The sequence below is a fragment of the Brachionichthys hirsutus genome, chromosome 18 (assembly GCF_040956055.1).
Source record: "Brachionichthys hirsutus isolate HB-005 chromosome 18, CSIRO-AGI_Bhir_v1, whole genome shotgun sequence".
Taxonomy (NCBI): Eukaryota; Metazoa; Chordata; class Actinopteri; order Lophiiformes; family Brachionichthyidae; genus Brachionichthys; species Brachionichthys hirsutus.
The window spans coordinates 10,428,862-10,456,170 of NC_090914.1; the positions used below are offsets into that span (position 1 = coordinate 10,428,862).

General features: G+C 48.1%; 2 protein-coding genes across 3 annotated transcripts in view; both read left to right on the plus strand.

Moving 5' to 3' along the window:
- On the plus strand, positions 1–16,554 carry LOC137907808 (nesprin-2-like). The gene is made up of 29 exons (XM_068752166.1): positions 1–1,427; positions 1,533–1,742; positions 2,014–2,169; positions 2,270–2,511; positions 2,739–4,800; positions 4,944–5,278; positions 5,391–5,535; positions 5,617–5,817; positions 5,980–6,239; positions 6,341–6,500; positions 6,624–6,779; positions 7,002–7,142; positions 7,254–7,430; positions 7,632–7,769; positions 7,850–8,035; positions 8,127–8,240; positions 8,384–8,536; positions 8,613–8,711; positions 8,781–8,912; positions 9,481–9,612; positions 10,014–10,088; positions 12,236–12,394; positions 12,939–13,160; positions 13,266–13,400; positions 13,976–14,083; positions 14,293–14,447; positions 14,523–14,670; positions 14,746–14,840; positions 16,263–16,554. The coding sequence occupies exons 1-29, from the start codon at positions 84–86 to the stop codon at positions 16,552–16,554; spliced, it is 7,932 nt and encodes a 2,643-aa protein (XP_068608267.1). The 5' UTR covers positions 1–83.
- Positions 16,395–27,309, plus strand: part of LOC137907347 (nesprin-2-like) — a 17,438-nt gene continuing 6,523 nt past the window's right edge. For both annotated transcript variants that reach the window (XM_068751664.1, XM_068751665.1), the window contains exons 1-11: positions 16,395–16,494; positions 16,915–17,109; positions 17,465–17,590; positions 18,066–18,221; positions 18,839–18,997; positions 19,587–19,753; positions 23,090–23,252; positions 25,604–25,791; positions 25,878–26,028; positions 26,410–26,592; positions 27,136–27,273. In XM_068751664.1, coding sequence (XP_068607765.1) covers positions 16,990–17,109; positions 17,465–17,590; positions 18,066–18,221; positions 18,839–18,997; positions 19,587–19,753; positions 23,090–23,252; positions 25,604–25,791; positions 25,878–26,028; positions 26,410–26,592; positions 27,136–27,273 — 1,551 coding nt within the window. In that variant the 5' untranslated portion in view covers positions 16,395–16,494; positions 16,915–16,989. The remainder of the gene's footprint in view (positions 16,495–16,914; positions 17,110–17,464; positions 17,591–18,065; positions 18,222–18,838; positions 18,998–19,586; positions 19,754–23,089; positions 23,253–25,603; positions 25,792–25,877; positions 26,029–26,409; positions 26,593–27,135; positions 27,274–27,309) is intronic.

The following is a 27,309-nucleotide window of genomic DNA, read 5'->3' on the forward strand; positions in this document are numbered from 1 at the left end:
TAAGAGAGACAGAATATATAGAAATAAGCATATATGACCATGGCATATCAAAACCAAGCCAAATTCAAACCAAGATAGAACTCATGAAGACTCCACAGAATTTCACAGAGGTGAAAGAACACGGGGTTCAAGAAGTGCATCCCAAAGTGTTGTCACATGGTGTCCACAAGGTACTGGATGAAAAGAAAGAAAGAGAGAAAATACACAAGGGAGCTGAAGTGCACATTTTACAGCCAGATACACCAGCCGACGTAAAGAAGGATGAAGTTGTGTCTGTAATAAAGTCAAAGTTGCCAAATGTTGCTATTGATCAGACAAGAGTCAAAGATATGTCACCAAACAAGGAACTTACTTCAACTCCTCAAGAAAAGAATAGAGTCAAAATTAGCACAGTTGAAGTGACGACAAGTGAAGAAGATTACCAGCAACAACCTTCTAAATTGCAAACAGAAGGTGCAAAGACCATACTAAACAAGATGGAATTAAAGCATGGGGAAGTTTCCACTACATCAGGGGTCTCAAAGGATCCAAAACCCTCCCCAGAACATGGTCCCACAGAGACAGCACAGACCAAAGTAGAGACCGATGGTCAGGTGCCATTTCCAACTCCACATGTGGTCACAGGACAAACTGAAATTACTGAAACTCCTGTTGCAGAAAAGGAGAAAATTCATATACAGACTGTTGTCCATGGTTTACAGCTGGACATACCAACAGAATATATCCCTGTAATAGTAAAAGATCCAATGTTGGATGCAGTTCAAATGAAAATACAGTTGGAAAAAGTACTAAAAATCAAGGGTGAGACTCCAGCTGATGTTCACCCCAAGAAGGATGCAGGTGAGACCACAACACTTGAAGTGCAAAATATCAGTAGTGAAAGACAACAGACTATGGCTGGAAGGAATTGTGCTCAACCACTTGGTGTACCTGAACAAGACCAGTTTGAACTGAGCCAAACTGTGACAGAGGGAATAACCAACGATAAAATAAGCAAAGAAGTCGCAGATGACGTTCCCAGGGACCTGGATGGACAGCCTGTTGATAAAACAGAAATCCACACGACTGTCCATCAAGCCAAAACCTTCACACTAGAAAAGGAGCCGAGACTTGAGTCCAGCATCCAGTGTGGGACGGCTGCAGACAGCAAGGATGAAACCGCCACCGCTCAGATTGGGCAGTGTAAGGTGGAGATGAGCAGTGTCGATGTACCAGAAAGCTGTAGTGAGTCCCTGTTTGAACCCAAAGTCCAAACAGACAGTCACACACCAGCTTCAAAAGATAAGAAAGAACAGTACAGAAAGAAGTGCACCGCTGTGGAAGAGGACAGGGAAAAGGTGGTCAGGGCAGAACTGAAACCCCCAACAGCCACAAACGCTGGTGGAGCTGCAGCTGAAGTGAGGCATCAGAGCATGGACCTAGCACAGGTAAGATATTTGCTCATGAATATACGTGATGTAACATTATACAGTGTGTACGTACTGGTGTTCCAGGTATATAAGGATTACCAGATATCACAAACAACATTGCAGGCAGTTCAGAAATCTTCAGCTGTCATTGTACGGGATGAGGGAACCTCAGTGGAGGTAATGCCCACTCGAGAAAGCAACGTTCAACTGCAACAAACTCCTGTTCAGCCTGGGGAAGCAGTTATGAAGGTCCCAAAAGAAAGTGGTCTGGGGAAGATCTTCAAAGAAGTGCAGCCACTGGCGCTAACAGAACCCAGGAGTCCACTCACTGAGGTACTAATGCTAATCATATTTTTGTAAGCTACAACTAGCAGCCACCAATTTTGTTTTTGTGAAGGTAGGATTTAAAATAATATTGCATGACAATACTGAGCGTGCTGGTGACATTTTCAATAAAACATTCACTTTCTATGTTTTGATGAGAATTTAAAACTTTATTTCACAAAAACATAAATTGTCTTAACAAATACAAGATCAATGTGATCACACTTTGAGCATCAGCTGGACTGAGACTGCAGTTCCAGATGTGTTTCTGTTTCTTAAGGGCAAACCCATGACGGATGCCGCAGAGACTCTGATTACATCCACGAGCGACCTGGAAAATTGTGTAAGCAGGCTATTGTCTAAAGTCCTGGGCTACAAGAGCCGACGACTGGAGCTCAACCCAGCAGCTGTGTCCCAGCAGCTAGAGGTGGTCCAGGTAGACCTGACAACGATGTGTCCAGGACTCGCTGGAGAACCAAACTAAAAAATGTGCATGAAAATGACCGGTGTTAATGTTGTTTGTTTGCTGAGTACAGGAGTGCCGAGAGGATGTCCGAGTGCAGCAGTCATTGTTGTCCCAGTTGAGCAGAACTGATGCCGAGAAGAGCAACGCTCTAGAGTTGGTGAAGGTCAGGTGCAGCGCCACTATTCAGGAAGCAGACGGCGTCATCCAAAGCAAACGGGCCCAGCTGGAGGTGGTGACTGCTTATTGCAGTCAAACCCAAGCTGTCAAGACCCTGTTGGAGAGACTGACAGCAGAACTGGACTCTTTTAAGATGTCAGTTGTCTTCTGTGCTTCATTTTCAATTACCGGTATTACTAAACAAGGTTTCAACTACGACCCAATAGTACTGTTCAGTATGTTTTATTATTCACTTGTTAAGGATGTGCATTTTTAAATGTGGTCTAATCGGGCAGATTTGCAGACACAATAATGACACCTTAAAGACCAGACAACGCTAACTGCAAACAGAGTAAGAGCAAGACTTCTACACTTTCTTTCAGGTCCCCGGAGGAGAGCAGCTCCAAGGAAGCAGAGCGACTTAGCACTTTACAGAGAAGTGTGGTACAAAACCGAAGACTTGTTGAGATGATGCTCACAACTCATGCCAGGGTATGCCCCCACCTCAGCTGGCCTGAGCGAGCAGCTGCACAGACCCAACAGAGTAACCTAAAAGAGACGTGGGCATGCCTAGAAAGAGCTGTGGAGAGGACCTTGTATGAGACAAATGTCCGTTCTCATGAGACCAACAGCCTTTTGATATCAATATCTAGTCTTCAGGAAGACTTGAAGACAGTCATCAAAGACCTAGAAGCTATGTCTCCTTCGGCTCCTGTATGGAATTGCAAAAAGTCGTATGAACTGATGGTGTTTGATGCTAAGATTAAAGCAGCTAAGCAAAAAAGGCTTAATTTGCAGCAGCAGTCAGAGATGTTACTTCACGGCTCACGTTGTGATAAGGAAAAAAAGGACGTACAGCGGGGGCTTCAGACAGTCCAAGATCAACTTTGCCACGCAGAGGGTCTGGTGTCGGCCAACACTCAGAGCAGCAGCAACCCCATCATGGAGAAAATGGTCAAAGTGATGAGGGATGGCCTCATCTGGGCCAAGCAGGCAGAGAGTGACATTGAGGGAAGGAGGGCCAGGGTGTCTCTCCTCCCTGAGGAGGTCCACCGGCAGCTCAGAGATCTGAAGAAGCTGCAATCTGAGTTCATGGTCAAACAGGGCCAACTGATGTCACTGGTAGAAGAAGTGACTGAGCTCCTTCCACAGCTTGACCAGGCTGAAGAGGTACCCTTGGTGCGCTCTTCCCTGAAGTCCCTAGAGGATCTCTCTAAATCAACGACCGGGAAGCTAGCCAAGGCTGTGAGAGAGATAGAGTCAGGACTGCAGACCAGAGAGAAGCTGTCAGAGCAGATTGCTGACCTCGAATCCTGGGTTGTGGCCCATCTGCATAAGGAGGCATCCATGTGTGCTGACGACGATCTCAGGAGCCCCGCCGAGATTGATCGCCGAGGTCGTCAGATCCAAGAGACTCTGACCGAGGCTGAGAGGCAATCTGCCGTCTGCCAAGCTCTACTAATCAAGAGTAAAGACATCGCCAACGATCTCAGCTTCACAGACAACTGCCATCTTTTTACAAAGCTTACCACCCTCGAAAAGGACATCCAGGCCATCAGCATTTATGAGAAGGCCAACAAAAAGGAACTGGACGAACTCAACCAGACAGTAGATTCCAGCAATATAACCCTGGCTTCGATTGACAAAAGCCTGCAGCAGATCTTAATAGAGTTGACGAGACACAGGTTCCCAATTACGAGAGAGTCTCTGTTAGCTTTGGAACCGTTTAAATATAAGGTTTTGGAACACAAGTCAAAGGTTGACCTTTTGCAACCATGGATTCCACAGGAAAAGATTAGAGATTTGTACTCAGACATGTTTGAAATTCACAGCAGACTGGTCTCATTGGAAAGCAAATGCAAAGATCAGGAGAAATACTTTTACATGAGGCAGAGTGTGGAGGACCTCACCGAGAATGTTCAGAAGCAGGTCCATCAGACCAAAGTAGACAGCAGGGAGCTGGAGAAGAAGTACGAGCTCTGCCAAACCCTCATTGTCCAGATTCCTGTGATTAAGTTCTTGTCTGAGGAGACTCATTACAAACTCCAGGTGATTTCTCCTGACCTTTATCCCTCTGAGCTTAACACAGAACTGAGGAGACTGAAAGAAAATGAGGAGAGCCTTGGTATGTTGGAGATGCGACTCTGCGACAACATCAGCATCATTGAGAGAGATCTGCTGAAGGATATGGACCTCAACTTGGAAAAGGAATCCACTCAGGCCTTCCTCTTGAAGACCCAGGATGATGTCCAGAAGTTCCCGATGATGGACCCAAGTGACGCAGCGATTACAAATGAATACCAGAGAATCTTGTGTTTGCAGAAAACTGTAGCGTCAAGAATGAAAGCACTTGGAGTTCTATTGCGAAAGACCAGAGGTGGAGGCGGATCCCAAAACCTGATCGACCTGAAGAATGCAGTCCTCAGCGAGTGCAACTCCCAAATGGCAAGTTTTTCTTTACATCTATCTAATCAATTTGTCTTACCTGTCCAAAACCTGATATGAGGTTCAACCAGAGGTTCAACCTTGGGTGTTTTGGATGACAGTCACTCGTGTGTTGCTAAGAAATTGTGGTTGTTTCTTTGTAGGAGAACATTTCCGAGGCCAGGGAGTCTTTGAAAAGTTACACCTGTACTGTAAGACAAGCGGTTCTGTTCCTGAGTGGCATCGAGGCCGCTGCGATGCCACCACTGGGTTCTGCTGGACTCTGCTCTGAACGGCTGGGAGAAGCCCAGAAGGCTTTGGGCTTGCTGCAGCAGCAGTTCCAGACTCATGTGGAGAAGCTCCAGAGCCAGGTGTCCCTACATCCTTACTTGTCCCCGGGCAAGGTGGAGCAACTCCAGGAGATCATTCTGAGCCGGATCTTGGTGAGGATGTCTTCTCTCCAGGCAAAGGTCCACATCCAACTGGAACATCTCAGCAGGTAAACAGCTCACAGGTGGAAGATCCCAAAGCCTGTCTGGTACTATACACAACATTTAATGTGAAACTTTACCTGACGTTAGTCCACACCACATCAACCCTTTCTGTTTCAGGTGTGCAGAAAATCACGACAAATTCACTAAATGCAAAGAAGAAATCCTCCGGAGTGTGAGGAGGGCAGAGGACAGCCTCGTGCAGGTCCTCCGTCAAAAGGTCGCCTCCCTCGCCGACTGCACCGACCAACGAGACAACCTCCGAGTACGTTTGACACCTGCATGTCCTCCTCTTTTTTCAAACGTCTGACCTGGGTTTGATTGGGTATGCCTTCCCCTTTTGCAGGCTGTGTCCGAGGAGGTGGACTCCCTGCCCCGGCTTCTGGCGGAGCTGAAGGAGTGGTGCACGGAGCAGCGCTGTTGTGGAGGCAGGGAGGTGGACGTGACTTCCCTCTGGAAACGGGTGTTTAGGATAATTCACTGCAAACGGGAGCTGACGACTCGCAGCAAGCAGACGATTGCAGAATGGAGGCAAATCACTGACAGCGTGAGTAAAATCACCGTACAGGTGTGATGGATGAATATTCATTGAGATGATTACATCACTTCCTGCAATCAGGTATCCATAGAGATAATGGCGCATAGATGGAACTAGTTTGCAGGCTTCACGGCATTGCTGCATGTTAATAATACCACGCCGTCCTCTCAGGTGGAGAAGGCCTCTGCTATCCTGGAGCAGGTGGAGGCACAATTTCCTCAGGTGTCTGAGGTGAAGGCCTCCTCCGAGGAGCTTCATGACCTGGTCCATTCCTGGGAACAGTACCAGGATGGACTGGACTGCGAACATCGGGCTGTGTCCGCGCTGGAGCTGCGCACTGCCAGGCTGCTGGGGGTGCCGGCGCACCTGGAGCAGGCTCCTCCCACACCACTCTTTAAGCAGCTGCAGGCGATTCAGACTCGATACGACAGGTGAGACAGGGTTTGATGTTTGTTTAAATGTCCCAAACAAACAAAACTGAAGAGCATCTGAGGTTGTCCAGCTGCTGAATTGTGTTGCTGTGTTTTCCCAGTGTGAAGCAGAGGAGCAGGAAGGGTTTGGAGGCGGCCAAGGCGGAGCTGGAGGAGAGGGAGAAGGTTCGGGAGGAGCTCCATTGTGTCCAGATTTGGTTGGAGGCAGCAGAAAATCTCCTGTCAGGGATGGAGCAGAGCAGCAGCACTGAGGAGCTTCAGGTGAGGCGTTCATCAGGGATAATCGTGTGTGAGATATAACAGTTATATCTGTTAAATTAATGCAAAGAGAAAGAAGCGCAAGAGTCCAAAAAATAATTACAGAACATTGTTCTCTGGTTCCAGGAGGTCCACAGTCACCTGTGTACCCAGAAGGCTTTGCTCCAGCACATGAAGGAGAGCCTGAAGGGGTGGTACTCAGGCGTGGACACTGTCGTCCCGGCGGAGATCGAAGGACAACTGCAGGAGGTTACACTGTCGCTGCAGCACGTAGAAGTCAAGGTACACAAGGGTTCTGATTGGACAGAGTTAAAAAGGTGAACAGCCAGGGGCGTGGCCACATTTCTGTCAATTTAATTCACTTTTATTTAGCAGGATTAAATGTTAATATGGTTCAGGAATAATAAACTAAGAAGGAGATTTGAAGTTCAAGTGGATTCCCAACAATCTTGTCTCATGTCAAAATGTTTCCACGTAATAAAGACAAACTTACCTGTCCATCAGGTGGGGGACGTGGTGGAGAGGAGTGGCCCTGTCCACCGGCTGGGGGCCAAGCTGTCTGAGATCCGGGCTGGCCTGAGGACCGTCCAGAAGAGACTGGAGCAGAGAAGCCCCACAGTGGCTCAAGCAGAGGACACCCAGAAGGTGGGGCGTGGACGATGAGCCAGTCTGTCGGCCTGACAGATGAATGATGACTGAAAGCGTCGCCGCCCTCTCATTCATTGTGTACCTGTGGTTGTGTGTGTGTGTGCTCAGCGTGTATGGGATGAGCTGGATGTGTGGCACTCCTCCCTCGCGGCTCTGGAGGTGGACTTGCAGGACATGGAGAAGCCGGAGGAGGTGCTGACCCTCACGGAGAGACTGGCAGAGGAGCAGCAGCTCTACTCCCAGCTGGCCAAACAGGCAGAGCAGAGGACCGCCTCCATCAGCAAGGTCAGGACGTCTGTGATGACATGCTTGTGTTTCCAGAATGTTCTCATCGACGCTCTTATTGTCTCATCTCACCTGTTTGCAGGCTGTTTATCGGCGTTATTAGGAGACACTGTTCTGACTCCCTGCATGTAGAGTTAGAAACGTTTGTTTCTGATCGCTGCTGGTTTGGAATGAACTCCCATGATGCTCTCTTCCCATCAGATCTACGCGTGGCTTCAGGAGCATCAGGAGATGATCAGCAGCTCTTCCTGCTGGATGTCTGAAGCTGAGTCGTGGCTCGCCGCGCCCTGCAGCTACACCACCGCTAAATGTCTGAGCAGCCACGTCCAGGCCCTGAAGGTCGGTCCGCCGGGCTGGAAACACCCGTCCACGGGTCTTTGCATTTCTCACCAAATGTTCCTTCCTGTCCTGCCTTGCAGACGGTGCTGGCTGACTCCGTCCAGATCCGAAGCACCCTGCAGGGCTTCGGCTCGGTCCTGAAGGAGATGTCACAGGTTTGCAACGTCACAACTCTCCAGGAGGAGCTGCTGGAAGCCGATCGCAGAGTGTCCGACGTCCAGGAGAGTTTCACAGCTCCTCTTTCTCAGCTGGAGCATGCTGCCACTGTGAGCTTTACCCGCTTCGGCATTGACGGTCGGATGCCATTGATCGCTGAGCTTTCCTGTTTCATTCAACAATCGATCCCTCGTCCTCTAGGAGGTGGAGGCCATTGAGAGTGAAGTCAGCCTGATGGAGCGTAATGTGACGGAGATCAAGACCTTGCTAGCGTCTCCAGAGACTTTCTCCAGTCCCAGAGAGGAAAGCCTGAAGGTGGGACGTATCAAAGGAAACATCCGTTTAACTGGTGGTTCCAAAAAGACCCAAATGACGAAGGGAACCGATCGGATGATCAGAGGCATGTCTTAACGCTCACGCTGCATTCTGCATGCTTGTCTCGATTTTCTTCTGTGCAGATTGTTGAGCAGAGGATCCAGTCCATGAGGAGGACTGTGGCAGAGATCCAGAAGTGTAAACCAGGACTATGTCTCCCGGACAAGGCTGAGGAGACGCTGACTGTCTTCTCCGTCGTGGACCGGCTACAGACTCTGCTGCTGGAACTGGAGAAGGTCCGTGAACCCGTCAGTCCGGTGGCGAAACCGGCGAAGTCCTTTCCATGAATGTTCTGCTTTATTTCCTCTGTAGAAGGTCCCGGCTCTGTTCATCCAGCAGCCTCCGACGCCGGTCCAAACCAAAGCGCCGGCGCTCCTGCAGGTGAGGTCTTCCTCTTCAGCAGAAGCCGAGGTGAGTTCGGTTCATGGCTTTATCATTGACATCGAAGGCGATCCATATAACGGCTTTTGTGTTCTTCAGAACGAAGACGAGCAGGGTCAGATCACAGTGGCCCACGTTGAGCCAGATGTGCTGAGGAGGTCCGGAGCCATGCTGATGACCGTGAAGCCGTCCTCCCCTGAGCAGAGGCGGACCTTGACACCTGACGCTCAGGTAAGGAAGCCACGGGCGTGAGTCTCGCCGGTTAGAGGAAGCGTTTTGTTAAGGTACTAACACGCTTGCTTAGCCGCGTCCCGTGGGTTCTGAACAGAGTTCATTAACGGGTCGCTCAGTCCGTGTTGCTGCTTCACATGATTCCAAACATTCCTCTACTAGAAGTTTGTTTTTATTTTGCATACTGTTGAAAGCAGACCGCAGAGGATCATCCACGTTAGCAAATTTTAAATTGAATATATTTGTTTCAAATTTGTTTCTTTCCACATTAGGAATTAAAAATACCAACTTAAATTAGCACATTTAATTCAACATTGGTAAATGTTTAATAAAAAAAAACAAAAGGATTTTATACTAAGACATTTTCGTCCACAGTAACAAAAATAGAATTTCTTAACGTTCCACAAACGAGGCGTGAGTTCTTTTAAAACAAACGTGGATGAAACTCCGGAGCTCAGTGACTGCTGGGGGAGTCCACTGGCCATCTCGTGTACCTCACTTAAAGTCACATGCACTTTTGACCAACTGGCGCGCCACCCTGTACATGAGCGTGTCTCCGTGTCAGCAGCGGGAGCATGGAGGCGTGCTCCAGGCTGAAGGAGGAGCACAGGCAAAAGGGAGTGAGGAGCAGAGAGTGGACGAAGGTGGAGGAGGTGTTGTATGGTGGCTCTGGGATGCTTTCATGGGCGCTTTTCCAGAGGTAACTTCAGCTGTAGAAAACTCCTTCTGACATCACTCACCTCCTTTCCTCCTCCTTGTGACCCATGTTTAGAGAGCAGATGGGAGGTGTGTAACACACCGTCTGCAAACAGAACAAATTACAATTTAATACACCTGAGACCATGTGATCCACTGTGACATGAATCGCTCGCATCACTGCTGGTCGGAGTCCATACTCATCACACTTCTGCTTGTTGCTTCTAACCTCTTCCTGCATCCACCTGTTCCACACCTGCAGCATCAGGACCCAGTTACATCCAAACGTCTTCCTCTAGAGGGCAGTATTGAACAGCCTCTGATTTTGGTCCTCTCTCTTTGAAGCGCTTAAGCGGTTTGGACTTTTTGTTTAGTTTTATTCACGTTGATCCTTCTTATCGTCAGGAGTTTCTGATTGTCGGCTCGGAGGAGGTGACGACGTCCAGATCCAGCTCAGGGCCAGCAGGACCAGAAGCTCAGGTAATTAAACTGAAGGTGTCGGTCCGGTGACATCAGTGTCAAAGTCGAAAAGGCGTTGTTAAAACAGGATGTTTTGCTGTAGCGTTTCGTTAAAGTCGTAATGCAAGGCCCCGCCACAAGGTGGCAGTAGATGGAACGTCACGTTTTGAAGCGAGGGGTGTTCAGTTGGTTGCCATGTGAACGCTCACTACTTCCAGTTTTCATGCGATTCTTTCACAATAATAAAAAACACTCTTATCCTTCTGTTGTTCTGATTATCGATGCTAACTTTAGCATTAATCAATAATAATCAATGCGGAAAAGCAGTAAGACCAATAACGTAACAGCAGTACGTCAATAACAAGCGTATGTGTTGATTTGGAGCCCCACCCCCTGTGCGTACCTGACTGACATCACTGACCCTCTAACCCTCATCATGTTTCTTCAGGATGTTGAGGGCCTCCCCGACCCAACAGGAGCAGGTCCATCTGAAGCTTTATCAGAACCACTGGGCTCAGTAACGACCCAGTCCCCACCTGAACGTATGGTAAACACAAAAACCACAACCGTGAAAGTCCCCAAACCTGACTCTGGAGCCCAGAACAAATGCGTAGTCTCCTAGATTCCGATCCTGAATGGCTGGAATTCCCATGTGCAGAACTTTCTCCATTGCCCTCACACTCCTCTAGAACCTCCTCTGGAACTCCCATCTGGTTCTGATACCAAGTCTATCCATAGATGTCTCAACTTCTGGACCCAGCTTTTGTAGAACCGAGATGAAATCTGAAAGCTTCTGGGGCGCCCTGGAACTCCTCCCTCCTCTAGAACAACCGGATGTTTGGCTTTTTCTTGTGTTCTAAATCTAAAATTCTGACACCATCGGACCAAGTCCAGATTCAGATGTCCTAACCCCATGTTTTTGTTTTACCAGAACACCGACTCCTTTTATCTGCTCTCTATGCACGTCTTTGATAAACCCAAACCCAGCTTACTTTCTTCTGGAACTAATCCTAGAAATTTACCAGAACCGAGGCCAGGGCTTCACCAAACCTGGACCTCCGGGTTCTTCTGGAAACATCTTCCAGCTCTAGGTATATTTCCAAGGAGGAATATTCCAGAATAATAAACAGGCTTCCAGCAGTGGGACTTTTTTTTTGCTTGCATTGGGAATAGGATTTTTTTCCCGGTGTTTCTTGTTGCCTTTTGATGCCAAGTGGAGGACGGATGGACTTGTTAACGTTTACCTGAAAAATGGCCGAGTCCACGGCCTCTGATGGGTTCCATCCATGTAGCGGGGTGGGTGCTCTTCTTTCTGCATGGATCTTTATTCAGGTGTGTTATTATCAGAAGCAGAAACGCGTCGTAGTTGTTGCCGGGTTCTGTGCGCGATGTGAATCATGTGTTGCTCTGCAGAAAATAAAGCTTTACTCGATTCAACACGTCTGCCCTTTACTTCCATGACACGCTAAATGGTGTAAAGAGTCGCTGATGAAGTCCGGTCCACTCCAGGTAGAATTTACTCACAGCTCAAGTGAATTAGCGTCGTCACTTCTTTACCTGTCAGTTTGCATTCATGCATCCAATGAAAGACGTAGATGAAAAGAGGCGGGATTATTACCTAAAAACGTTCATCTAATTCTGTTTTTACCTGCCACACACACACACACACCTTCCTTTTGTCATCGCATGACTAACCCTGACACTCAAAGCAGGTTTGTTGACTCCTCTTCACCTCCTGTCGACGCTGCTCCTCAGGCCCTCCTCCTGTGTTTCCCTGCCAAAACCCTGAAACCTTTATATTACCTGAATGTGTCAGAACAAGCTTCCTGATTCTGCAGCAGGAGGAGGAGGAGGAGGAGGAGGAGGAGGAGCTGCGTTTGGCACTGTGTGCTGACTTCCATCTCAGACCGAGGCCTTGTTTCTCCCTCTCTCCTGTCACCTGAGCTCCGCCCCCACTCCAGGAAGTGGTTTCTGCCTCAGGTGGGTGGAGCAGAAATGGGAATAATGACAGGAGAGGGACAGAGAAGAACCAGGCAGCAGAGCCAGGCTGTAAGAGTCCCGGGACAGAACCGAGCCGACACCGCTACACCCTCCCCCCCACTCTGCTCTCTCTACCGGCCGCCCTGGAGGGGAGAAGTTCAGCCAGGTGTGTTATGTTTGTGTCCCAGGGCTCTGTGAGTCCTGGGGAGTCCGGGTCCGGACCGGGACCCCGTCCCGGTGAAGACGGCCAGCTGGAGCTGCAGCTGCAGAACGCCCAGAGGAGTCTGGACGCCACCGGTTCACCTGACAGACAGGACAGAGTGGAGCAGCAGCTGCTCACCTGCCAGGTAAGCCCCGCCCACCAGGGGAGCAGGTCGGGGAGGATTTAAAGATTAATTAATGTTTAACGAAGCTCAAATACACGTCAGCAGGATAACAGTTTAATAACCTGATGTAATAAAATAAACAGAAACTTTCAAAGGTGTTAAACTAAGAACCTTGAGGTTCTGGAAGTCTTCCAGCCCGACCCAAACAGAGAGTGGAGCGACGACCGAGGAAGTGGAAGTGTTTTAACATAATAATCGATTATAACTACTGAGACAAAAGATTGGGAACGTACGATGAAGATAAACAACAACAACACAACAAACAAGCTAAGAGTAGAAGAACACAGATGTAAACAGGAAGAAGGGTGAAAATTAACAAGACAGGAAGTGTAACAGCATGGCAAATGCATTTCAAAATAAAACAGGAAATGGGAAGATAAACAAACATAAGTGAGTTTTTATGTTTGCAGTTCTTTCAGATGGATCAAAAATAAAAGGAAAACGCTCCACGCTAACAAACACTTCATTTAAACTGAATGACGTTTGTGTGTGTATTCATTCCTAGGAGATGTTTTTGGCGATCGAGCGGAACGCCGCCGGTCTCTTGTTGTTCCGTCCAGTTGCCGACCAGCAGCCAGATAAACTGGGAGCTGTGGGATCCCAGCAGGAGGCGGCTGAGCTGCTCGGCTCCAAACTGGACCTCCTGAAGGCCAACCTGGTCCGCTTCCAGCAGCTGCTGCAGGACAGGCAGGGAGGAGGGCCTCCTTTGAGCAGGAGGCACTTTGGTGTTACGGGGACTCCTGCAGGGTTTGATGAAAGTCCCGCGTGTCTCAGACTCCCTCTCTCTATCTCTCCACTTGTCTGTTGCTCTGTCTCTCCTTGCTCTCTGAAGGTGACAGACTCATCTTTGAGACGAAGTGATGGAACAGCAGGAAGTGTGATTGGCACACAAACCCTGAAAGAACTCTGGACCCACATCAGCCGGCTGATGGACCTAGGCCACATGGCGACGGAGCACCTGGATCAGGTGTCCACCTGTGCTTCTATAGGGACATGCAGTAGTTAGGACACGGGAAAGGACGGGCAGGCTGGTCTTGTAGATTATGAGCAGAAATTGATTTGAATTTGTTTCCATTATTCCAAAACAACAAATCTCATAATGGATGAGGAAAATGAAAAAGAAGAATCGTCTGAGCGATAAAGGATGACATGTCAAAGAAGAGTGTCACCCAGCAAGCTATTCTTCTGCAGATTTACATTTAAACCACACTTTTCTGTCTGATTCAAATCTGATTCAAATGAAAGCAGAAATGCAAAATGAAATTGGCGTCCAGGTGGAGTGTCCGCTTTTTGCTGCTGCTTTTTCTCTGTAATCATATACATAATGATATATATATATAATTTTTTTTGTATAATTTTTTTGTTATTACCTTCCTTAATAATCAAGTTAAGTCAGTCAAAAGTACTTTATTATTTTTTAGTTTATCTGACGCTCCAGTCTATTTGTAGGTCAAACAGGCGGTCTTTGTTGTCTACCTGCCGGTAGGTCACACTGACCTATAAATTAAACCCCAGATGACCTCCTGTCGTCTCCTTGTGCAGGAGGAGCTCGGGCGGTTGGAGGAATTCAGAATGCTCCTGGAGTCACTGGAGGGAAACCTGGAAGTTTGGCAGGAGCGTCTTCAGGGTGAAGCTCGGACAGCGGACCAGGTGAGACGGCATGGATGATGAAAGGAGCTTCTGTCGCCGCTAAATGAAGGCTATGTTTTAAAGTTCATCCAAGTGGATCTCAGAAGCACCTGAGGATATTTATAGGTGCTTTATCTCCAGATGAGAGGAGGGCCTCCAGGAGCAGTTCAGATTAGAGTTCTGCAGTCGCCAGGTGTGATGTCATGTATGATCTGACCTTGTGTCTGCAGCACGGCCTCCTGGATCTGAGCGGCCTGTCTGCTGACCTGGAGCTGCTGAACGAGCTGAGCTGCAGCCTGATGCTGGGCACCGGCGCCGCGCTCCGCCTGCAGCACCTCAACCGCTGCTGGGCCGACGCGTCCGCCAGAGCCAAGGAGGCCTGCAGGTCAGACCTGAGATCAGCTGATAGCATGAGTGGGTGCGGTCTATTCAATGACACTCTTTTTGTGGGGGGGTGCAGCGAGCTGCAGACAGAGGCGCTGAAGCGGCAGAACTTCCAGCAGAAGTGTGAGAGCTGGATGTCCTTCCTGCAGAGGATGGAGGACGGCCTGGCCGTGGACGTTGCCGGGTCCTACGCCGGCCTCAGGCAGCAGCTGGGTACCCTCAAGGTGCGTCGTGGAGAAGCATTGCTGGAGTTCTATAGCTACAGGTGAACTCACATTTACACCTGTCCTGTGTTCCAGCGCTTTCAAGCCGAGCTGTCCACCGGTCACCCGAGCCTTCATTCGGTTCTGACCGAAGCCCTTCACCTGCTGCAGAGAGGAGAGGTGGAGGACAGGTGAGCATACCTGTCAACCCACTTTCACTGCCCGACGTACTCAGAACCCATAAAAGCTGTAAAAATCGACTGGAGGCCGTATGTTGGAGTGGGGAGGGGGTATAGTGGCAGAAATTTAATTTGTTATTTTCCCATACTAAAATATGGCGAAACCATATTAGTTGACAGGTATGATAAAAGGTTTTAAAGTTCAAGTTTTGATATATATAATTATATATATATAAAATATATAATTATATAATATATATAATATATATATAAATAAAAATAATAATAATAATACATATTTTATTATTATTATTAATAATATATATATTATTTATATATATATATTATATATATAATATCCCAATTATCAGCATTCTAATTACATTTAGGTATTTAGGTCAAAAATGTAGGTCAAAGTATCAAAGCGTTGATTGGCTGAGCGGAATGTAGGTCAAAGGTTGACTGGCTGAGCGGAATGTAGGTCAAAGGTTGATTGGCTGAGCGGAATGTAGGTCAAAGGTTGATTGGCTGAGCGGAATGTAGGTCAAAGGTTGACTGGCTGAGCGGAATGTAGGTCAAAAATGCAACAATGTATCACAGCGTTGACCTGGTGAGCGGCGGATGACGTGCTCTGATTTCCGGTTAAGCGTGATGACGTTTCACAACATCCGGTATGGCGACAGGAAGCCTTGGTTCGGTTCTGTTTACGAGTTACGGAATATTTCATGGTGTTAAAATGTCTCCTGTTAATTAAAATGTAGTTTCAGTATATTTTTAAACTATGTCGACGCTGCTGCAAAATATATCTGGGGAAAATGGGCTTTATTGATTGTAGCATTATGGAATCGAGAGAAGGTAAATAAATAGCGTAACTGTTAGCTTGGCTAGAGTTAGCATTGCTAGTTATTCTGTAAAAAGAAGGAAAACGTTTTAAACACCGTATTAAATACCTATTATGTCATGAAAATCGTCTAATTTTGCGTCGCTTGATCTCTCGTTTCATCTGAAAATCATAACAAGACATAAGCTCATAAGATTGTGGAGGTTTTTATGTAATAAGTCATATTACCAGAACATTTCAAGTCTTATTTAAACCATGAAAAACAATCAAAACGAATAACATGACGACAGATTTATAAAGGTTTATGTTTCTCATCTCTCATTCGAGCTGTCTTTACACACATACTGGGCGTTCATGTTTGACCAAGCACGAATGTTTAATTCACAGCAGCTGAGAGAGAGTCTGTTTACGCTAAACGCTGTTCTTAATTTGCCATTGCAATTCCACAATTCATGCACATTTAATACAACTCGAAGTATATACACTGCATATACTTAGATTTTTGTTGTGGACTGTACATTATACTGATATATAATATACTGTACAGCAGTGTGTGCATGCCTAAAATGCATTTGTTAACTGAATGCATCCAGGAACGACTTCATCCTGAAGCTCGCCCAGCTTCGGGAGCACTGGCAGGGCGTGGTGTTGCGGGCGGACCAGCGGCACCTCCTGGTGGAGGGGCTGGTGAAGCACTGGCACCTCTACAGCTGCGGTCTGAGGAAGTTGCAGAGTTTCCTGGTGACCACGCAGGGCCTCCTGCCAGCCGGCGGCCGGGCCCGATGCAGCCTGCAGCAGCTGCGACGAACACTGCAGAACCTCCAGGTGAGGTGGGCCGGGATGGGAGGAGTTACAGGAAGCATGGGAATGTTGGGGAGCTTTTGAGCCATGGAGGACAGAATAGATTTATTTTTCTCTTGCTGGGAGTTAACAGTCTGTTAATCGGTTACCGGCGCACATTCAGACCAGTCGTTACCGGGAGAGGAAACGGATCAGGGCTGATTGAAGAGGAAGATTCAGCGCTGATTACATTTACATCAAAAGAGGGAGAGTGGCTTTCATTAGTGTAAAGAGATTAGTTTGGAATTGAATGGATGTGAAACCACAATAAGCAGATAGCTGCTCCTCAATAAAAGCCACTGGTGGGACAAGGAGATCACAGATGGACTCCAACTCCTTCCTGTGTCCTCTTCCTCCTCTCTCCTGCTCCTCTTTGAACTGTTTCTACCTGGTCTCGCTCCTCAGCGCACGGAGCTCCTGTTCCAGAGGTACGAGGGCAGCTTCATCCACACTCTGGACGTCGGCCGCCAGCTTTTCTCCATGGGGGATGAGGAGACGCAGACCCGGCTCCAGATGGACCTGGGAACCCTGCAGGAGGAGTGGGACAACCTCCACAGCCTGCTGGGCCAGAGAACGGACCTCACCGGAGCCATCATCAAGGTCCTGCTCCTCAAACTGTGATGTACTGGGAAATCTTTTTTTCAGTTGTGGAGCTCCATCAAAGTTCCTGGTGTTGGACTAGCGTTTAAATGTCATGTCAGAAGTTTAACTGGATTTATTGTTTAAATAAAATTTAAATAATTACAGAAAAGGGTTAGGGTTATGTTTCTACAGAGGAGGAAAGTGCTGCTGGAGTTTCCAAACAGTCCTGCATGTTTTATAGCACAGAGGATCAGTACATGTCTGCATGTGTTTCTGCAGCCGAGTTAATCCAATCAGCTGTAATTAACCACGCCGGTCAAGCATTCATCGTTTTAACAATGCATTGTTCAGATCTGGTGTTTCTTCAAACCAGAACTGGGAGTGCTGCGAGGCCGGGCTGGCGAGCAGCGTGATGCAGCTGAAGGACGTGAAGACCAGGCTGAACGAGTCGATGCCAGACAGCGACGATGAGCTGCTGCGTGCAGAGACGTTCAACCAGGTACACAGCAGTTACTTCTGAAGTTACTTTCATCGTCCAGTTACCTCCTCCTAACTGGATCTACACCTGGATCAGCAACAAAAGGTTCTACATTGTTCTTGGTGTCTTTATACACCAACCATGAAAAGTCAAAAAGAATCAGAGTTGATGTGTATTTTTAACTGATTTTTAATCCATAAATGGTTTTAAAGTTTCAAGTTTAAGGACTTCAGGAAGTCGAGGCCGACTAACTCCTGGAGTTTTAAACTAAGACAACCTTTTCATTTAAAGTCAGGAGCATCGTCTCCACCCCTCCCCCCCTATGCTCACCCCTCCCCCGACCCGGCTCACGGCCCGTGGACCTTAATCCTCTCTGGGCGGAGAAAAGAGCGCAAAGGCGGAGGAAGAGAAAGGGGCAGGGCTGAGTGAGACATTAGGGAGTCTCCGAGGCAGCGAACGGTGGCGGGGGTCGCTGACGGTCTGTTGTGGTATGCAGGAGAACGAGGACTCCCTGGAGGACTGGGCTGAGAGCCTGACGGAGCTGAGCGCCATGAAGACGGATCTGTCCCAGTACATCATCGTCGACGACGTCCTGCTGCTGCAGGAACAGGTGGAGAACCTGCACTGTCAGTGGGAGGGGCTCTGCCTCAAGGTTAGTCTGCAGGGGCATCAGGTCTTCCTCCAATCAGGGTCTCTCCATCCTTTTTAAACCGTTTTATCCTCATCCTGTTGGGTCCATGGATTGTGGTTTTGTGACAGTTAATGCCTCAAACTATCCCAGGAACATGGCTGCAGAGTTTCAGTGCAGAAACGTATTTTAAAATGTGTTTTTGGGGAGTGAAATGAGCTTCGTCTGTCTTCTTGTCCATGCTGTAAAAGTCTAATCCTTTAACGAGGCGTTAGGTTTGTAATTCTTGTGAGTCCTTTTGAAGGGACCAGCAGGTTTTTTTGTTGGGACGGGGAAACAGATGGTGACTGAGAAATTGTAATGAGCTGAGAGGCTTCAGGAGGAAGAGCTTTTATATGGAAATTAATCTGGGGGGGGGGGGGTCAACAATCAGGCTTTCAGTTTGTACTGTCTGTTTGTGTGACTCTACAAGAAGCCCTGTTTGGGACGGTCCCGTCGAAAAAAGACTCTTTTTAAAGTAAAAAAGTCGCTTGTCTTTGTCTTTTCATGAGCAAAACTATGTCAAGAAATACATTAAATAAATATTGAATAAATAGGGCCAACATCCGACGAATAAAGTCGCTTTCATGCCTTTGTCTCAGGTGTCGCTGCGTAAACAGGAGATCGCCGATCGTCTCAACGCCTGGCTCATCTTCAATGAGAAGAACAAGGAGCTGTGTGATTGGCTGACGCAGATGGAGAACAAGGTGGCGCACAACTCCGACCTGAACATCGAGGAGATGGTGGAGAAGCTGAAGAAGGTAGGAGGCTGCAGGGAATGATTGGCTTCCCGGCAAACGGGAAAATGTTTCGGGATGAAAACCAGGATGTGGCAGGCCGGGACTTAGCAGCGGTGTAGGTTAAACATTTGAGTTGTTGTTGTGCGTACTGGTGATGTTTGTGGGTCGAGGTTACCGTTCTTATTGGACAGGGGTTTGATTTTCGTCACAGTCTGCAGGGGATGGACGCGGTGGATGGATGGTCTGGGCTTTGTGATTGCTTGAAAGACGCCAGCTGTTTGAAGCCGTGCTGGTTTGAAGCCATGCTGGTTTGTTTTGTGTCGCAGCGCCTCTCATTCGTTACGGGGTGGAGGGCAGTAAAGGCCATTGGTGTTGTAGAGGCTTATTGCCCCGGTCGGGGGGGGGGGGGGGTCAAATATTTTCATGCTTTAAATTTAGAGCTTTGCCCCGACAGAGTTTCTGGCTAACATCCAGAGTCAGAAACAGGTTAGATTATTATTATTGTCTAAAGCCTCATCATCATTGACGTTGGATTGTTACAAGACGCAACGTTAATAAATCAAGAAGTCGCTGCTAACGGTCACTGTGGTTTGAAACGTTTCTCCGTCAGGACTGCATGGAGGAGATCAATTTGTTCAGCGAGAATAAAACACACCTGAAGCAACTCGGAGAGCAACTCATCACGGCGAGCAACAAGGCCAAAGGGGCGGAGATCGAGGACAAGCTGAAGGACGTCAACGACCGCTGGCAGCATCTGTTCGACCACATAGAGGCCAGGTGAGAGAACAGCTTGAGTCATGGATGCTAACGCTAATGCTAGAAGTACATGCCTACGTTGTTTCAGTGCTAACATGAAGGTGCATGTATACTGGATACTGGAACAGTAGCTAGCTAGCTACAGGTGTGTGTGTGTGTGTGTGTGACCTTTGGTTATTTAAACCACATGAACCAATGGCAGCTTAGCTTAGTGTATTGTGTGACTGGAGCTGTTTTATATATTGCAACGCTTTGCTTCTCAAATCGTCCAGGTTTGTGTTGTTGTTCATCCGTTGTGTGCCGGTTTCCCCCTTTGAGCACAGCTGTTATTCTGCTGGGATTAGATTAGAGGGGGAAGGCTTTGATCCAACAGAGTGATGTTGTTATTAATCCATACGCCATCGCATCCGATGCAGGAATGCCGTCTGCACGCCGGAAGCTGCTGGAATGTTAATGCATCTGCTGAAAGCCTGTTTCCTGCAGACCCATATGACATAGACGGAACGCCGTGACTGATATTAACTATATAGCGTCAGTTACTCAATTTTAAATTAAATTTGATCACGTCCTGCCGTTTCAACGATGTCGGCCGTGGTTTAGGATAAAAAAAATAAAAGAAGGGACTAAATCTGCATCTCTTCAAATTCAGATGGAATTTCAAACGGGGTCTTGAAGGTGTGCATCTCATAATTGGTTTGCATTTGTTAAAGGAAGCTTATTGCCATCTATTAATGACTGATAAGCATTTATAGCCTCTGGAATAGATTCACGATTTGCAAACACTCTAGTGTAGCAATAAAATCACGACTTCATGCTACATCTTTTGCCTTGTAATCACTTCAGCTTGTCGTTTTTAACCATCGTCCTCGTACGGACCGTTTTCCTTAATTATCTGCGTTGGATGTTTTGATCCGTGGATAATTATGGGTTCTCAGCAATAGCCTGTGGAACAAGTATCATGCATTAGTGGACTTTTTTACTTTGTGTGCTTCAGTCATTTGGCGTTTCTACCGTCAAACAGAGCAGTAATTATGCAGCAGAATGGATTCCGGGTTGTGAGTGCACGACAATTACTGCAGCATCTCTGGTGAACAGCGTGATTACTGTTTTCCACTGCTCCTAATCGCTGTTTGCTGACCTCGATGTTTATTGCATGGCAGGTTCTCGAGTCCCACGCAGGGCGGCGCTGAGCAGCGGAAGGATTCCTTAGAGCAGATGGGTTGGAGGCTTCTGGGTGGGGGGAGTGGGGGATGACTTAGCCTCCATTGGAATGATGGACTTAGATGGCTGGACTTAGGCTGCTTAGTGGACCGGCTCTGTTTCAGTTTCGACTAGACATTTAACGCCACCGTCAGTTAGCAGGATTACACAAATCTACTCGACCAATTTTCATGAAATCTTGGTTGCTGGGCGGGGCCACAGGAACACTCGGAGAGCACAGACCTCCTCCAAGCAGCTCACTCCCCTCCTAACTGCATCTACACCGTGCACATGGTGATCCGGTCCAGCACCAAAAGGTTCTAGATTGTTCTTGGTGTCTTTATACACCAACCATGAAAAGTCAAAGTGAATCAGAGTCGATGTGTTTTTTTGACTGATTCTTGAATCCATAAATGGTTTTAATGTTAAAATGTAATATTTGTTCCTGACCTCATTCTGGATCAGAACCAGAAGACATGTTTCATGATGGTTCAGATCGGACCCCTTTATGACTGGGATTTTTGGTGAGTGCGTGAAGATGGGATAAAAAAAAAAGCCTCCATTATAAGTAAATGGGAAAATCCAGATGTTTTTTTTGTATCCAGACGGGAATCCCGATCGCTCTCAGAATTTAATGGGATCTACTCTGACTTTATTCTGCGGTGCTACACCACAACTAAATGAAGCTGTTGTTTGTCCTCATCCTTCCTCCCGGCTCCATCACTATTCCCATCTTTTTCACAACACAAACGGAAGTACTTTCCGTGAGAGGCATGAGGTGGACCGTATTTGTCATTGTTTGGTCCGTTTGCCAGAGTCACATGTTTTTAGTAGTACTGGCGGCGCTCAGGAGAGGCCGACCCGGGGTCAGTTTCGACCACCAGCCTTTGTCGGCCTCTCGCTTCGGAACGTTCCGGCAGGAGACAGCTGCGGTCGGACCTGACGAGGGATTAGATCCGTTGACTCTGACCCGCTGCACGCCTTTGTCTCCAAAAACAAACCGGGTGGCGGCCCGGCAGCTGCCGTCTGCTGACATGGGCCTTTGTGCGGACGGGCCCTCCACCTTGGGGGGCAGCCTCCCGTCCTCATTGTGTCAATAAGATGCAGGCGGGGCAGATGTTTGCAGCTTCTTTCTTCTTCTTTAACGTCATTGCTTTTTTGACAATAAAGTTTTTCATTGCTGTTATCAAAAGTTTTGCCTTGTCAGGACGTTTATAGTTTCAGGGTTAAAGGTTGTGGAATCAACGCCCCCCCTGACTCTCTGATGTTTTGACCATACGTCACCGTGAGGACTACAAATGGCAAATTACTGTTTTCTTTCCGTCTATTTCCATTTCCGTCATTCATGTCGTTCTTTTTCTTTAATCCTTCTCTCCTGTGATATATTCCTCATTCTTAGCGTGCTCAGCCCCGGGCGCGTTTATTTGAAATGGAAAACTGTGGCAGATGGAGGTTTTGTGGACTGAGGCCCCCTGCTGGGGTCGGTCTGTGCAGCCGCCATCGGTCACATCGTATCCGGCGTCCGCACGGCTGCACCTGTAGTCGGCTCATCAGCCAGACTTAAATGAACTTCCTGCTTTTTTTGAGCCGATTATAAAGCGATGTCGAAGAATCCTGGAAGTTTTATGAAGAAAGAAATATAAAATATTTACTCGACGCTCCTGTAGGATGGTGTCACGTCCTCCGAAGTCATCTGGACATCAGCATCTATAAGAAAGACAACTTAAGATTGGCTTAAGTTTCTCAGCCTTCCCACAGGATGGCGACAGCGACACACACACCGCCCCCCCCGAACTCACCTGTTCCACTTCCTGTTCGGTTGAAATGGTTTGAACCATTTGCATTTCTTGCCTCATCCTCTTGTACACACACACACTGTCAGTCCTCCTGGCTCACATGATGCTGGATGCCTGAACATACATGAAGACACGCACACGCAGAAATAGATTATCTATAGCAGGCTACAGGGAAGACCTATGATTGGTCAAGGCTCACGATCAAGTAACCACAATAGTTTGAATTGAATTTAATAAATGTATTTCAAATATTTAAAACAGTAACAGCGATCCACAAGCAGTGGCGCCGCAGGACGGCGTGTGTGCAGGTGTGTGTGTGACTCGTAACACGTTCCCTAACCTGACCTTCTGATCCCGGCAGGGTGAGGAAGCTGACGGAGACGCTGGTGACGGTGCAGCAGCTCGATAAGAACATGAGCAACCTGCGGACGTGGCTGGCCCGTATCGAGGCGGACCTGGCCGAGCCGGTGGTCTACAGCACCTGCCACAGCGACGAGATCCAGAGGAGACTGGCCGAGCAGCAGGTGGGTCCGTTCAAGCAAAACTTTATTCTGTTGCAATGAGGACATCCACAGGATGATTGGAACAGTCCTCAATAACAGTGACAGGAAATGAACCCAGATAAGGTCACCAGAAGGGATCATGCTGACATCACAAGTTGGTGATGCATGATGGGAGTTTGTTCTTTGAAGGTTCAGCCACATTAGCATCCAGAAGGTGAGGACCTCATAAATTAAATGAGTTGTGATATTACTGATCAGCTTCCTGTTCCATTGATCCAGCAGCGGAGCCTCATTCATGAACATAGATCAAATAATTCAAACGACCAGAGAGTTTAGTGTAAAAGAAAACATTTCCACAGCCGCGATGCAAAAAGCAACCGTCAGAATAGAAATGTCTTAAACACCATTTGGTGTGCACTTTGAAGGTGGGCGGGACATCTTTTACAGCAGGAAGTGATCGACTATTGTATACGCTGGCTTTTAAAACCTCCCTGCGGCGGTCAGAAGTAGAGTGAAAATCTCAGCGCATGTTCGTGAAGGGGAAGCTGCCACGCTGGACTGAGACGCGCGGGAAGTAAATGTCAAACGTTCACCCTCACATGCGTGGGCCCAAATGGGCCGGAGGTGAAGTAAGTGCATGCTGTAGAGTGAAAGCGCCTTTTGATGGACTTTCTGTAGACGCACATTAAGGACGGTTCCGACTCTTCCGCTCTCTTACTGCAGCACCGGTGCAGCTTTGAGCTCTGCAGGCATTCATGCAAATGAGATTACTGGTCGTCGCAGTTGAAACAACGAAGAGCTGACGTGCGAGAGGAATAAATAAATGTGGCGTGAGCCTCGGTGTTGTTTGCTCATGCAGCAGAACAAATGGCCTAGTTGGGGTTTATAGTCGGTACGTATTAGCTCTTGGGTCGCCATTACAGATGAACCTGTGGTGGTTTTGTCTTCTGGTTGTTTACCGGTCCATCTCACGAGAAACACGGGAGGACCCGTTTCAACACGGGCTTTTTGTTTAAGCTGCAGCGATCCATAAGAGCTGAACGGAAAAAGCACTCAGCTGAACCCATTTCAATGCGTTCCTGTGGAAACGGCTTCATGCAGCTATTTCGTGTTAAAATAAGGGTGAGTTGGTTTTCTAGCAGCTGGAGGGTGTTTGGCTCCAGCCCTCATTCTTTGGTGGACTCTTCCCCTCACTTCCTGTCACAAGTCAAAGGCAAAAGGTCTTTGCAAAGTTCGGTAATGGTATGTCTATGAGAGTTTTGTGTCCCGTGTACGCTTTCACCCTGGTTTGTTTGCAGGATGACGAAAGCGATTTTCATTTTCAGGTTGCGCGGGCGGGTGTAGCGTGGACGGAGGAAGAAGCCATTAGTTTTTAGAGTGGATCTGAATCATGGAGCAGATAAACAAATTACCTTTGCCCGCTTCCTCCCTGACTCCACAACACCTTTGGTTGAGCGAGATAGACAGCAAATGAAGAGAGGGACTATTGAGGTTAACTCATTCAATGCCAGCAGTTTTCCCTCATTTTGTCCTATTTTTCAAGACCCACAAAATATAATGTACAATGACTATGCAATCGCCGAATGAAAGAGTAAAGTCTCTTCTTTCTCGTTCTGGACTTATCAGCCGTTGAACATCTTTAGACGTGAATGGCGTTGAATGGGTTAATTATTTCAACAGTACTAACCACGTAGGATGCTAACTCTGGCCGTCCTAAGGATGCATCGATTCATGGAGCCAGAGAGAGAGAGACTTGGTGAATTGGTAAAAATGAGGAGGAATTAGGAGCCATGCTGGCTAAAAAGGCTGCAGCTCACTCTATTAGCAGCTGATGGACGGCCACAATGACTAATGCGTCGAGCTTTAAGCCTACCGCTGTCACCATGGCAACGCAGAGAGCGGTGTCTGTGAACAAACAAGTGCTGAGAGATGTGTTGTCACGCTTCACGGGGAGTCTCTCACTCCGACTCCACTGATGGTGGAAACCGTGTAGAAATATGTTATATTTACGAGCGCGCCGTCGATCCGGATCTATAAGGGACCGGTTCCGGGAACATCTGTGATCCGTTCCCAAGCTAAGGCTATTAGCACACAGCCTGCACTTTGTGTTAGCTTCCACATCTAATCAACACTTCGATTAGTTCTTTTCTTAGACGACTTGAAATGGACCAATCGTGGTGATGCTGATGGTATTTCACTGGTTCCGTTGGGAAGTTCTGCAGAATTCTGGTAGTACTACCTCTGACCTCTGGGGGTAACACCGATCCATCACCTGTCGCACTCGGGAACCAATGTGAGGTTGATCATCGTCGGCTTCGTCCAAGCAGGTTGTGGCACCGGACATAAGCTACGACCTATCCCTTGTCCTGCAGGATCTCCAGCAGGACATTAAGCAGCACACGGCGAGCGTGGCGTCGGTTCTGACACTTTGCGACGTCCTGCTTCACGATGCCGACGCCTGCAGCGGCGACTCTGAGAACGAGTCCATCCGGCAGACGACACACAGCCTGGACCGTCGCTGGAGAAACATCTGCGCCATGTCGATGGAGAGGAGGATGAGGTGAGCCAGCGGGGCGTAAGGGACGTCTTCTGGACCTGCTCCCAGGCTGCTCATCTGACTCTCTGGATGTTTCCTGTCCTTATCAGGATCGAGGAGACCTGGCGTCTCTGGTCCAAGTTCCAAGACGACTACTCCCGCTTCGAGGATTGGCTGAAGACGGCCGAGCTCGCCGCGGCCAGCCCGGAGTCCGCCAACGTCCTGTACACCAGCGCCAAAGAGGAGCTGAAGAAGTTTGAGGTCAGCGGACAAACCTTTGCTTCTCGGCGATCCTTTCAGGAGATGAAATCCCAAACAGACACAAAACGAAGGCTGAACACATTTATGATTCGACACGGTTCAGTTTGTGATTCGGACCAAAGGCTAAAGCCGAGAATGAGAACCCTCGAGTCCTTCGTTCTGATTAGTACGGCAGTGATTTGTGCTTTGAAATTATTCTATTCCCTCCATCGATTTGCCTCGACTTTCTTTACAATTGTTGGATAGTTTTGCCTTTGTGATTATCACGTTTAATGTCGTCAGTTTTTTGAGTTGGTCCAATCATGTCCGTTAAATTAAGGTTACCGTTAGGGTTAGTGGTAGCTTTAAGATTCGGGAATTGAACCCAGCCCCGCCCCCCAGGCGTTCCAGCGGCAGGTCCACGAGCGCCTCACTCAGCTGGAGCTCGTCAACAAACAGTATCAGCGTCTGTCCCGGGAGAACCGAACCGACGCCGCCAGCGAGCTGAAAGTCACGGTACACGAGGGGAACCAGAGGTGGGACGGCCTGCAGAAGAGGGTGGCCGCCGTCCTCCGCAGACTCAAGGTGAGACCCCAAGCTCGGCAGCAGACGGGTTGGCTGTTCTGGTGGGGACTGAAACATTTCAGTTTTATTACCCACAATCCCACGCAGGAAAAGTTCGCTTTTGTTTATGGCCGTAAAAATAAACAGGAGATAGTCGGAGCACAAACCTCCCCAGCTGATCTGTGTCGACCCCCCCCCTTCCGTCAGCGCTGAGCCACAGTATTTAGGTCGCGTCTCAGACGGTGACGAGGCGCGAGGAAAGAGTTTTTTTGTAGCTTAAAAAAAACAATCCGGCTGAGATATTCTGATGTAACTTGATCCCAGATTTGATGTTAGAACGAATCAAAAATCAGAATGTGAACCTCAGTGTAGGTTTTTTCCCTTTTTTTGACAAACATTTTAGCTCCAATCCTCCTTTTGATCCTAAATATCAGTGTTCTATCAAACGGATAACTTGGCTGGTCTCATGACCTCCAACCAACTCTGATGACGATCAATGATCTTCCCCGGATCCGTCTCAATGATCTATAACTGGAATGACGCGCCCCCCCTCCCCCCCTGCAGCACTTCACCGCTCAGAGAGAAGACTTCGAGGGAACTCGGGAGGGGATCCTGGTCTGGCTGACGGAGATGGACCTCCAGCTCACCAACGTGGAACACTTCTCTGAGAGCGACATCGAGGAGAAGATGAGGCATCTGAACGTGAGCAGCGACGACCAGCTCGTTATTCCACCTACG